This window comes from Camarhynchus parvulus, chromosome Z (assembly GCF_901933205.1).
Source record: "Camarhynchus parvulus chromosome Z, STF_HiC, whole genome shotgun sequence".
In the NCBI taxonomy this organism is placed as follows: Eukaryota; Metazoa; Chordata; class Aves; order Passeriformes; family Thraupidae; genus Camarhynchus; species Camarhynchus parvulus.
Genome location: NC_044601.1, coordinates 27,783,671 through 27,797,754, shown reverse-complemented (window position 1 = coordinate 27,797,754; position 14,084 = coordinate 27,783,671). Strand labels below are relative to the sequence as shown.

General features: G+C 40.4%; 1 protein-coding gene across 3 annotated transcripts in view; it reads right to left on the bottom strand.

Moving 5' to 3' along the window:
• LNPEP (leucyl and cystinyl aminopeptidase) overlaps positions 1–13,728 on the bottom strand; it is a 51,614-nt gene extending 37,886 nt beyond the window's left edge. For all 3 annotated transcript variants that reach the window (XM_030968914.1, XM_030968913.1, XM_030968915.1), the window contains exon 1: positions 13,344–13,728. Coding sequence is in view for 2 of the 3 variants with exons in the window: in XM_030968913.1 (XP_030824773.1) it covers positions 13,344–13,362 (19 nt within the window). In the remaining variant the exon portion in view is untranslated. The remainder of the gene's footprint in view (positions 1–13,343) is intronic.
• Between the last annotated feature and the right edge of the window lie 356 nt (positions 13,729–14,084).

Genomic DNA, 14,084 nt, shown 5'->3' with positions numbered 1-14,084 from the left:
GCCAGGGAAGTGATGGAGTCATCATCCTTGGAGGTATGTAAGGACACATGGATGTGGCACTAAGGAACATAGTTTAGTGGTAGACTTGCCAGTGTTAGCTTAGTGGTTGTAACCCATGATCCTAAAGGTCTTTTCCGAAATACATGATTCTATGAATTCATAAACAATTGCTTAGCATGGGGACTTGTAATATTAGGTATAAATTCTATAAATCTAATCTAATTAAGTAAATTGTACAATTTGTAGACCATCTCAATTTATTTGCTGATGCCATACTGTATTCCCAGCTGTTGAAACAGACAAAACATCTCTCTGAGCATTACTGGGCCTATTCCTCCACCCAGCTCACCACTTCCTCTAACAGAAGGTACAACAACCCCTCAGCACATCCCACTATCCTTTCCCAGATACCAGTGTTGAGGATAATGCAGACAGTGTTTTGTTTTTCATCCTCCTCTTTTCTCTTTTTCTCCTTTCACAACAACAGTTTTGGACACCCAGCTGCTGCTACCCAGCAGAAGATTAAATAATTAAAAATGTGAGCAAGCTCTTCCTACTTCGCTGAGCACTACATTCACTGACTCACTGTATGACTGTACATCTATTTCCAGGAGCAGTTAACACAGGAATTAAGTGTAGTTCCTTATTCTGAAAGCTTGCGACAGTCACAAACTCTTAACTACCTCCTTCCTTACCTTGGTTTCCATGCAAAGATACAAGACTCACTTAGTTCTTCTAATTCCCAGCTCTTCCTGCTCTGTCACTGTATATGTCTTGTCTGGTCATAGCTTGAAAAGAAATGCCTCAAAATTTTGGAAGAAGCAGTTAGGAAAAAAAAAACTTTGAAGTGGAAAAAATACTTAACTTACAAATATTAATTTTTAAAATTGCTTTTCTGTTCTTCTAAAATATCACCCCACAGAAGTTATATCAGGTTTGTTGAATTTTTCTCACAGACAATTGTTTTACAGCATAGTCAGTAAATAACCCCTGTTGCCACCTGCCTGCTCTTTGGGACAAAGAAATTCACTTGCAGAAAGTGTATACAGGTACTGGCACAGGCTGTTGATGATCACATGCCAAATGTCTGAGTATATAAGGAAACCTATTCAAAATCCTAACTAAAACCTCAAGCTTTCATGGGTCAGGCAAGCAGTGGTGTTTGTAGTCCTATCCTCCCTCCCACAGAGGAAAGGAAGTGTGAGGAGGAACATCAAGCAAAAAGTTATATTTATTCAAAGCCTTCACGAAAGCAAATTACTCATGGTATTTCTGGACCCTGAACTCAACATAAAAACTCTGAAGATTGGCTGCATGGATCTTACAGGAGACAAGCACAACTTCTTAAATTCAAGACATGCTCAAATATGAGTTCACACATTTACAGGCAAAACAAAATCCTGAAGATTTACTTATGAAATCTAATTTTTGAAAGATAATGTACTTTGTTAGTGAACAGTATGTAAGTAAAACATAAGAGTAAAACAAGTAAAAATCTTCATATTTTCAAACCTTTCAGCAAAACTGTGTCTAGAAGCAGTGATTAACGTCACTGTGTTAACACTTAAATACCACATTACACTATTTCTTCTTGTGGGTAAGTATCAACAGACACATCATATCAGACATGAAAAATTACTGAACTGTAGAAAGCAGTGATTTTTGACAAGGCTACCTTTTAATTTTATAATATTTTCGGCATGCTTCAAGAACTTGTTTGTTTATTATTATCATTATTCCTTGTCATATCAATTTAGCCCTTCCTTCTATAATGTGAATTACTTCCTGCACTGTTACGCCCTGGACTGTCTCCAACTCATGCATTAAAAATTCTGTGTTTGGAGGGAATGAAGAAAAGCTTATCTTATCTCTTCCAACAAGCTTGTTCAGCAAACAAAGCCCTTGTCCACAAACACATTAGTTATGCTAAGATTCTTACTAAAGATTTCCTTCTTCTCTACCATGTCTCCCTAATCATTCCATACATCATTTTCTCCTGAGAAAATAATTCAATTTTAAACAGAAAAATTATTTGCTCTTACTAAAGCAGGACAGTACACAATTACTGTACAGTCATTCATGTAATTTCAAACCTGCATCTGTCTGCAGTAAGAAAACAGTTATAACCTTTACTCAGCTAACAAAGACAAAGCAAGCCACTGGAATGTCACAGAAATTACAAGTTCTACTGGAAAGCCCTTTGCCTTCATTTCACCATGGTTTCACCTACAACTTTGGAGCTGGGGCTTCTTTTTGCTTGCATGTACGCAGCTTTTGCTTTCCTTGTCTTCATCTCCTGACTTTTCCCTTTTTTTACCCTTGTGATTTCTTCCCCTACCCTGCATGGCATTAAGCATTTGGCTACATGAGGATTAGCTGCCTATCAGGGTTACCTACAACAAGAACATTCAAGCAGAATTTTTACTTACTGGTATAGTCAGTATAAAGGGTTAACATACAGCCACTCAGAGGAAAACACAAGTCTTCGCATTTAGGAACAAAAACTTTCATGCCTGTAGTTATTTCAAATGTGTCAAACCTTACTTTAAGAACCTTTACAGGAGAACAGTATTTCTGGGGAAAAAGAAAGGTTAGGCTGCTACAAAATAGATGTCACCATTTTTCTCTCTCAAATTACTGAATTCAGACAAAAAAAGTAAATAATCTGATGGGGAAAAAACCCCAAACAAATGAAGAAGTATTAGGCAATATGAAGCATTGCTATGAGAATCTGAATTATCCATGGGATTTGTCTGTGTCGTGGGTTTACAGGAAACAGGTTTTCTGGGAATGGAGTGGCCAGAGGCCAATAGGTGTTCAGATTCTAAATTGACACCCGGCTTGGCCACTGAGGGTGGATGCGCCTCTGAGAACACAGGGGTTAGAAGCAGAGCACTCCCTTGGGAGCTCTCTCTTTGATTTCCGGCCAGCAAAGAGGCAAGGCCTCCGGGGGAGGCGAAACTTGTGGCCCGGCAGAGGTAGGCCTGACCCCTCAAGATGGAAGGGTGGTGGGGGCACCAGGAGGCGTTGGGCACCCCCCCCCCCAGGAGAGACAGAGGGAGAGAGGCCCCGAGAAGATTTTGGGCAGCACCCCCCACCCCCAGCTAGAAGATGAGAGAGAGAAAGCTGGTACGGGCCTGTGGCCTTGAAGTGATATCGGCCTGTGAAGAAGGAGGGGGAAGGGGGGAGTGCAGCAGGGAAGGAGCCTGGCCGCGTGCAGAAGTTTGTTAACCCCTTTCTGGACAATGAAGACCTCACAGAGCATTTGGACCTTTCCCAGAGGGGAGATGGAGTGGATGATAAAGAGGAAATGGGCAAGAGAATGACAGTCGGAGCAGTGAGTGAGGCTGGGACAGTAAAGAAGAGGCCAGAAAGAGATGATGGAGTAGCTGGTTGCTGGACTCTTTTTGGTACAGCCATGGACAGAACCAAGCTTCCTCGCGACACAGAAGCTGCTTGCAGGGGGGAGGCGATGGCTCAGAACTGAGAGGGTTCAGTTTTGGAGACCCCCCGGCCCCAGGGGGTAGACAAGTATGGGGGGGACAAGAGGTCCCGAGAGTGAGAGAAAACTGTGCTTTTTTTGGAACTGGTCAAAGCACCCTTAAGAGGATAACCCTTGAAGCAGCTCTGTTCCATGTCCAGTGGTGAGAGCGCTGGGCATGCAAGGAAGAGGTCACCATGGCCCCAAGAAGGACTCCTCTCCTCTTGATGGACTGAAATTGAGTATTTACAGGGTGATGGATGGAGACTTGAAATTTGGAAGATGTATTGGAAATGTGGTGGGGGGAGGAGGAAATGCTTTTTGTGGAGTTTTCATTTTCCAGGTGTGTGTGTGCGTGTGTGTGTGTGTGGTTTTTTTTCTTTTGTAGTTTAGTTAATAAACTTTTTTTTTCTAAGGTAGAGGCCTGCTTTGCTTATTTCCTGGTCACATCTCACAGCAAACACCAGGGAAGTATATTTTCATGGGGCACTGGCATTGTGCCAATGTCAAACCATGACAGTCTGTTTTTTAGAGTCAGAACAGAAGGAATAGGTAAACTAAGAGCAAGTTCTTAATTCCCACTATGCAGAAAGATTACATATGCATTGCGTATTTTTAATAGACCAAAACTGGACACATATACACTTATATATACTTTTATATGCTGAATGCAACTAAAAAAACATTAAAGAAGAAATCTTTAAAAAGACACACAGACTCCAGTAAAACAAAAAAGGGTCTGTTGTTTTTTGTAGTATCAACATCTACATGCAAACAGTTATGATGACTCCATATGATTTTAATAAATACTGTTATACTCTTTAATCAATACTCTTAAAAGACAGTACCTAACATCTGCTCACGACTTGTACCACATATGCCACTCTGAAAGGGCTGATTTCAAGACACAAATAACTGGCAGAGGTTTAGAAGAATCTGTATAGTTAAGTACATATCATAACTTCTAATGGACAGACAAAAGGTCTTCAAAACAGATGCTGGTTTTGGGGAAAAAAAACCCCTTCTTTCTCAAAAAAAAAATTCCTAACTTGAAAATGAATAGATTTTCCTGTATTGCAAAGGGGGACAAATTTTGCTTTCCACTCCAAACTACACAAGGGAACTCAAGTTCCAAGCCTTACAAGGTCACTCACCCCTTCAAGCTATACTCCAAGGTCTACTACTCCTTTTTACTTTTTTATGTGGGTTTTAAAAATTAATGTGAGATAAATACTGCAGTGACCAGCTTCTGTACATAGACTGGAACAAAACCCTGCCAATTAACTGTATAACAGAAATTAAAACAATGTGTGATTACGCATTTTAAGACCCTCTCTTATCTGAAGTTGCCATAACAAATATGAGTGAGAAGTGTCATTTCAAGGAAGTCAGTGTTCATTAGTCTTGGGTGCTTCTAAAAGGTTCTCTGAGAGTCTCTTCCTGATTTTTAAGCAAAGTACCATTGCAGGACCTCAGATTTAAGAATCCTTTGTCAGGACCTCAGATTTAAGAACTACGTGGATCAATTACGTTTCACCATTTACCAGTTAGATTTAAAAGTAAATAGCCAGGATACTATGGAGCCTTCTATGTTATCAACAAAAAGAAAATATCATAGAAGGGGAAAAAGTGAATAGATTATTTAGTGAATACTCCACCTATACAACTGGTAAAAATTCACAACTTGTTTTTGTCATAATTATTTATCAGACATGAAATTAATGGACAGGTGTTGTCCATTAGCAATTAGGAGCTAGGAGGAAATAAGAGGAGAACTTAAGGCTAACCAAACGAAGGTTAGCCTGGATTTTGATATCCAACAGATGCAATATCACATCTCTTCGCATTAACATAGATTTTCAAGTTTAAATCTGGTACCAGTTAGGTTTCCTTTGAGAAAATGCAGGGGAAATGGAGGGAAGGAAAGAGGACGTAGTTTTAAATTACATTTTCCTCTTTGGATACTTCTGAGAAGGAAAACCTTCCACAAGGTTGAGGCAGTGTTCAATCCTCAGCCACTGGTTGAACAAAAAATGGGATAGGAAAGAAGTTTCTGGCTTTAATTACAGAACATGGTTGCTTTAGTTTCCTGCTTCCAGTCTTACCAAAGGCGTATTTTGCAATTAAAATCACATAAAACGTTTAACCACAGGGGTCTAATGAAAAGGTCCTGAATCTTAAGAGACACACAGGAAGTTGTGTCTCAGATTTCTTGAGCTACTCAACTCCCATATTCAGAACTGCTGACAATCCTCTTCACAACACCTGTCCATTAATTCCATGTCTGTCCTTGTTCATCACTGCTGAGAATACAAAATATCTCTCTGCTGGTACCAGTTGTTCTGAAGAAAAAAAAATTTTGAGAGTTTTCTGAAACATCTAACAGGTATAGAACCTAACAGACTATATACAAACTGATGCTTGCCTAATCTTTTCGTTCTCTTGTTTGCTTTTAGCAATAAATGAATAGAATCATATCCTCTTGTCTCGAACACTCTCTACAGAGGCAACCCAATATGCCTTCTGGATTACTACTGTTACTTAATACCCACCTGACAACTCCAACCATCCCAAACCATCTGCAGTCACAAGCACACATTACGTGTCCACTGCTCCGTAACTGGTAGTCCAGTTCACAGAAAGCAAGATGCAATAATGGCTACAGGTTACGGCCTAACACACTAAGTTTTGTATCATCTTAATGGAGCATAAATACACCTATCTACATTTTTCTCAGTCTCATAATACGACAAGACAAAGGGTACTGATAAAGAAAGAAGTAGCAGTGTGTCTGCCTGGTAGCTTAAGACATACTGAAATGTAGATTGCTCCAAAAGCCTATCCAGGTATCATATATCAGCTTTGAAATTATCATCATAACAACCATCACCATGAGGGGTGTGGGAAGCTCAGATACCAGACACCTTTCAGGAGGTCCCTTGCAAACTAAATCATTCAATGATGCACACTTATGATTATTCCTTCATTCCAAAAGAGACACTAAAGCCTCACTAATATCTCTATCAATGATAAAAAGCGTGGATTTGGACAGCAACTGACGATTTATATATGTTGCATTCACAGCCACATTTTCTAAAAACCTACTGTTCTCTTATAATGGTTTACAGGTCAGAATTATGAGGCCTCTAAAGCATACCAAAGCATTTTGGTCTCTCACTAGCACAAGTCAGAACTTTTTCATGCATGAAAAATAGTAGAAGTGGTTCTACTAATGTGATACCAGCTCATCGCTACTGAAGAAACTATATACAACAGAAAGGCTTAAATAAAAATCACCATTAGTCCCTAGAATAGTAGGTGAATTAGGCACATTCTTAGTTTTGAACACAATCAATTCTCCATAAAAGTCAATGGCACTGTGGTAGAAGTACTGTTACACAAGAACTCCAGTTAACAGAATATATTCCTTCAATGTCAGAGCGATTATAACCAAAGGAAAGCTCTCTGCACACAGTTACGCTTAGTAAAGCACACTGAAACACTCCTCCAAACATCTTGGTAGGAGTTTTGATTGGAATAAAAAGCAAATCCCAAAATCAAAACTCACCTTATTTCCACACGAACAAAACAACTGACTGAAAGCATCTTGTGTTTCAGTGGAATCAGGATTCCACTTCTTCACTCTCCACCTGATGTATTAAAGAAGACCTCTGCTTCAACAGACTACTGCATGCCCTAAATAATCCCGAAGAGCTGGCTCTTAGGTCTTCCTTGAACATCTATTTTGAGACAATACTCATGAAGCAATAAAGGATCGGCTGTGCCCTAGGGACACAAACTGCGTAGAGCCCAACACACCATATTACCCTGAAATTCCTGTCTCTTTGATCAGCTGGATGAGCTTTCCAGACATGTTCCCTCCCCTCCTTACTCCAAATTTCCTTCAGGAGTATCCATCTTTCTGTGTGCAAGAAGGCACACAATTGTTTTGTGATTATTACATTTTAAGGTTAATATACTTCCACTATGTAAACCAGCATCGTAAATAGTCAAAACACAACTTCAAAAGGTACATATGTACACTTTAAAATACTTCGAGGCAATTAAAACCCAGATCACACAAGATCCTGGTTTATTTTAAAAGTTAATATGATCTTACTTTAAGGTACTGTTGGACAGACATCTAAGCAGCAGCTACCATGCAAATATTTCTCTGATAGACAAAGGAATAATACTGCTCCCAAACATAAAGAAATCTCAGTGTTTTTGCTCTTCTACACAATCTTTCCTTTTGTACTCAATGAAAAAAAAAAAACCATTGTGGCAGGAGAACTGGAAATTCACTGGACTTTCTTAAATCACTGAGTAAAAGATAAAAAACTTGAATTCTCTGAATTCATCACTACTTTAATCAGAGGATACATTAAATAAAGATAAATTCAGCTTCTTTGTATGTAATTGTTACACCAATGCCCATCTAATATGAAAAGAGTATTCTGACTAGTGAAACAAACAGAGGTGGTTTTATTCTTGCTTTTGTTTGTTTGTACTATTTTTATGGCAGTTGTCACAAGGTTTTATGCAGCATTCACCTAGCCCCAGCAATGTGAAACATGGTTGCTCAACTTTACATCATCTTCCCAAAAAAGATGACAAGATAATCCTGGAATACTTTTACAGGTAGATACTGAGGTCAGCGTAAGCTTCCGTTGTTTTTTACTTATGAAGTAAACACATACGTACTCCATGGTTTCATTCTGCAAGTAGAAGACCAACTACTTAATGGAAAAATACTAACAAATGAACAATAATGAGCACCTACACTCTCATCTTCAGACATTCTTTAACTCAGTGAATTCCCCTTCTGAACATCCATTGCTTGGCAGGGAGTTCACAGAGAATCAGTAAAAGCAAACACATATCAAATACATTGAAAAAACAGGTTTCTGCTCAGCTGACACAGGAACGCAAGCACAGATACTACAGCATAGCTTTGTGGAAAACTACAACCCAGCACCATGCACTTGGACAATGCAAAACTCACACCCAGGAACAGATTAAATCAGTGGGTTTTTTTCCAGTAATAATTGATGGGATAGGCAAACCACAGGGCAGAAAAAAAGACATTAAGAACAGACCTCTTTGATGTTTTCTATCTATCACTGTAGAAAAAAAAATTAAATTACTCAATCGGCTGTTTAGGACTGAGTAACAGTTTAAGACAAACAGGAACCCTTCTGCTCCATGACACAACGTTGGAAAACATTGGCAGTCAAGGCTATGCCTGCTGTCCCCAACAGAATTACAGCTATGCACACAGGAACATGCTCCTGCAACCTCCAATACACTTCTGTACTGAAAAAAATTAACACAAAGAACAAAAATATTTTAGAATTGACAGAACTACCTGAAATAACTAGACTTTGCAAACAACATTTTCATTTTGTAAACAACATTACCTAACTTGTTTTATTTCTACTTTCCAAAAACCCCCCACTTCTTCCTATGAGAGTATTTTTATTTTGCTCATCAATTTAGTCCTGTAATTAATATCAAAGATTGCATCTGTTGTGTATCAAAAGGATAAAAATAATTCAGGAATGTCAGTGAGAGTGAGCATTATTTGCACTTCAGATCCTCACAAATTATCCCATCTGCAGTTGCAAGTTCACGCACGTCACCTGTCTTAAATGAGAAACTGTGTAATAGCTCACTTCTCTTTTTTCCATGTTATGTAGAGAAGTGACATGTTTAATGTATTAAACAGGAAATTATGAAATGGCCTTTCAGAAACACATACAATCTAAAAAATAAGAAAAAGACTTGCAAAATAATTTGTACTGATATCCAAGATACAGATGTCCAAAATTACATTACATATTTCCTTTAATCTGTATTTCACTTCTTTCACTTGGTTTTTTGTTTCTTTACATTTTAGTGAAACTGTTTAGGTAACAAATTACTAGTCAAAATAAAAAAAATTCTGCTCATTGATTCAGAGCAGAATTCAAAGGAATGGGAGACCATACATCTTAGGTGGAAAAATTCTGTGCAACAAATAAGCAAAACTTCTATGAGCTTTTAATTAAACTTTGATTTGAGTTCTTGGGGAAAAATCTGAAATTAATAACAGTCATGCAAATAGAGGAATCCATCTCAAAAAAAATTCTACCAGTAACCATTTCTGGAACATTTACTACTTTATAGCATTCATAACATTCAAGAAGAAGTGCAGATGGGACATCAGGAAAATGTCACTCCATTTACTTGAGAGGGTGGCTGGTCACTGGAACAGGTTGTGGCATCAAGCCTGCCAGAGATCACGGAATGTCTAGATGCCACTCTTAGTTACATGGTTTAGTTTTAGGTAGTCCTGAGAGGATCAGGGAATTGGACTTAATGATCCTTATAGTTCCCTTTCAACTTGAGATATTCTATGATTAACTCAGTTATTCCAGGTGCTAAAAATAAATATGCAATTAACTGCTCTTCCAGAGCTACAGACCTCATACATCATCTCCACCTAAAGTCCTAAGCAGTGAGGAACACACAGCCTAGATCTCTTCAGAGAGGTCGCAAACTAAGTTTACAGTGCAGAGGTACGGGAAGAAGTAGGAAAAAAAAAATCCTAAGTTTATTTACTTTATTTGAGCATTTCCACAGGAGAAGCTATTCAAACAGTAAAGAGTTCAGCACATCCACTAGGATTTCAAGGAAAGGATAAGGGTTTCTTTGACTTTTGAAATGCATTATGACTGTGTTTTTTCTTTTCTTTAAGAAAAAAAAATCCAACCAAATACTGAACTAGAAAACCTTCAATTTATATCCACTTTAGTACATTTGCTGCCTTAAAGTCTATTTTAAGACACATACTCATTCAGACACAGCTCTACTTCCATAAATAAAAACAAGAAATTGTCTCATTGGTAGTTTGCCCAATGGGTATCAGAGTTCTGAATCCAACTATAATGCTTTTGCAAAATCTTAAGATCCAGTCTGTTCCCTCTTCCCCACGTTTTACAAGGGTAAAAACCCCAAAGAACTGAGAGATCTACAAGTATAATATTATACGCTTCCTGTGACAGGCATGCTTTCTTCTCAACTTAAACAGCACTTTGCACAGGAAGTCAACACAGACTCACAAATAGAACTCATAAGTATTGTACAAGACAAAACAAAAATCCAGTTTATTTGAAAAATTTGATGCCTACAAAAGGTTCCAGACCACCAGGCATGAAAATGAAAATTCTATTCAAAATGCCAATAATGTAAGCACCCTCTTCACTTCAGATTTTTTGCCACTGCTATTGAGCACCAAATATGCCCCAAGATCTTCAGAAATAAGGTGCAACATTTTTGCTCTAATATTGGCATATTCTCTGTGGGGTCCATTCCAGCAGAGCCAGCTCTCAGGAAGAAACTTATTGACCAACTTCAGCTCCAAATTTTCTTCCAGTCTTACCACCATCTTTAGTGTTCTCATTTCAGGGAACAAAATTAGGAAGCTCAGTGCATGAATATTGCTTCTTGGCACCTTAAGCTACATGCTAAAGCCCACAGGGGCATTTCTTCCAGTTGCATGGAGCAGAATTTTTAAAACGTTTTATTGCACAGTGCAGCAATAGCATTATGTCAAACAGATCTTTAAAACAACACTTCATCTCCTTGAAAAGGAATGGCCTTAGCAAGATGACTTCAAAATGAAATTCTCCCCCAAACTGCATTACTCTTAAAGACAAGATCTTTTTATGATGCATACAAGAATGCAGAAAACAACCCTGCGACTGAAATAGGCTGTAGCTGAAAGACCTTACACTAAGGCCAGGATTAACTAGAGAACCGAAACATCAACTGCTTGTAAAAACTGTAATTTTAACATGACAATACAAAGAGGGGAAAAAAAAGGGGGGAAGGTCACACTTGCGAGTTATGCCACCAAAATATGCCCAGAGTTCATGACCTTCAGTTTCTTTCAGATTGTAAACAGCAGCATCCAATGGCAGGGGATATTTCATGTGTTTCAAAAAAGGGAAATGCAAGGCAATGAAATATATTTATAGATTCACAGTGTTACGTTTGCCCAATTATCCCATCATAAAAAACCAAACAATATTACAGGTAGTAACAATTTTAATTGAATACCTTAGAGAATATATAAAACTGAATACACTTGAAATATTGACAATATAATTTGATTAAAATAAGGGATAATTTGGTTCTAATAATAATGCATAAGCAAAAGATAAACCGCGGGGTATGGGTTGCAGGGCTCTTGCACCCCAGCCACCTCACTTACGAGCTTGCCAAGGGAAGATTCACCCCTTATAAGCCGGGTGTCAATATCATTTCCTCCTATTTTCAATTCATCACACTTCTATCTCCACCCTCATCACCACCTTTACGGTGCATGCTCCATCACTCGTTTTGGTGGTCGCACCAGTCTTTAAGGGTTGTCATAATGAAGGCCTCTCCTCTTCCTCTTTTGTCCTTTAGTTCACCTTTGGGTTACACATGCGCACCAAGCCAGTATAATGTAAGCCAAAATTAACATTCTACTACATTTTAGCATCAAAGCAATAAATCTCTTATAATTAGCATTTTCCTGGGACCCAACCAGATTTTCCCTTCTTTTTGTTAATTTTGGTAACTATTATCTCTTGCTTTTTCCTCCTTTGAACGTCTGTAGGGAAGGGGGGAGTGGAGCCCCTCCTCTCCCTTTCCTTTTTGGTATTTCAACTTTTTAAACTTCAACTTTTTATTATTTCCAAATATTGATTACTTTATCCATCTTAATAACTGTTTCAATTTTATAAGCACGAATCATACCTATTTACCACAACAACATGGTTCATAGAACCTTAGAATGGATTAGAAGGAACCTTAAAGATCATTTAGGGCCAACCCCTTTGCCATGAGACAGAAAACTTATTTTTTAGCACATGGGTTTTTTTAAAGTACGACGCAGCAAACTCTACCTGATACTTTAGCGATGGCTATCCAACATGCTTGCCATTTAACAGACCAAATCCCACCTGTAACAAAAGTGCTGCGTCTTCTGCAGGAAGGCTGTTGTTTTACCCACTCTCTAATTCCATATTTGGCCATGGCTGTGAATCTAACCAAACATACTTCAGTTTCAGTTTGATCTGAGAGCTTCATTTCCTCCTCTGCCCTGGACGGGTAGAATGTGTCACTATTAGTAGAGGCAGAAGCAACACGGACTTTTCATGGCTTCATTTCAGGCACGAGCACAGGATGCACACACACTGCTGTATCACGATGCCAGCAAAGGCTCCCGAATGCCTATCTTATCTCTGAGCACATGCAACCACGTCGGAATTTCAAGCACTTCTGTCAATGCATGGGCAGCTCTCAAAGCTTTCTGGGTTTCAAAAACACCCTGAAATACTACTTCGTACACCGCTTACACTTCTGTATTTTATTTCTCCTTCCGCTCGGGTTGGGGGGCGGTTGGAGGTACGTTCTGATGAGAATGCCCCGATCAGGAAAACGCCATGAACATGGGGTCTGGTTCCTACTTCCTATCAGAATCATGACGGCTTTGGAACTCCAGACACCTATAAGGCTCCTTCGGTGGTGCCACACACGGCGAGTGTACACCTGGTGTACAAGTGGTCCCGGCTTCCCAGTGTCAGTGAGACCCCGGCCGGGCAGTGAGAAGCGCAACAGCGCCGAAAAAGCGAGGGAACTCCTTTCACCTCTGTCGTTTAAGACACCTACTCCTAATTAACCTAAGACAATTTTCAAGCCGCGAACAACGAGGGCAGCAACACTACGAAGCCTCTCGTGTTCCTCTGGGCAAGCAGCTCCCGTTGGACGCGGCTCCGCCGGGAGGCCCCGCGGCCCCGTCCCGGGCTCCGACGGCCGCCCGGGTACTCACCGCTGGGAAAGGGCTCCATCTTCCTCCCGGCGTCCGCTTCAGCGGAGGCGCTGCCACGGCTCTTTACTCCTCCTCCTCCCGCCGCCGCATGCTCCCAGGACGGGCTCAACCGTACCGCCCCGCCGGGGCCGCAGCGGTATCAACCCGCGGCTCCCTCCCTACTCGGCAGCTTTTTCAGACGAGGCAGCTCCGGCCAACCACCGCCCGCGGCTGCCTCAGCGCTCGCTTCCACCTAGCCCCTGGCTGGGCCCCGCGGCACCGCCTCCTACCCGCATGGGCCCGCCTCACGCCGGGGATGCCGGGGCGGGCTCCGGACCCCGAGGGAGCGAGTATCGGGTCGCGGCGTCCCGTGGGCCGCTCCGCCGAGTGGAGTGACTCGGCCGCGGCCGCGCCGGGCCCGCCGCGCAGGCCGTGGCGCTGCTGCGGGGCCGGCTCTGCCTGCGTGTCCTTGCCGTGCGCCTTCCGTCGCAATTTAACCTTACTTTTTATTTAAACAAATAATTCCCTTATCATCCGGTAGTGTTCTGCTGTGCAAGGCGCAGGAATCAAAAGGCACGAGCGATTGTGTGAAATGTGATCAAACGATGCTACAAAGAAAGACTGGATAGTGTTCCAGGAACCAAACACAAAAGATCAAAACAATTAATTATGCAAAGTGGACTTGGTATTTGTGAAAGAGAACCAGACATACACGGTGGATGTTCACCATGAAATACGGAAGTATGGAAACATCATTAGAAG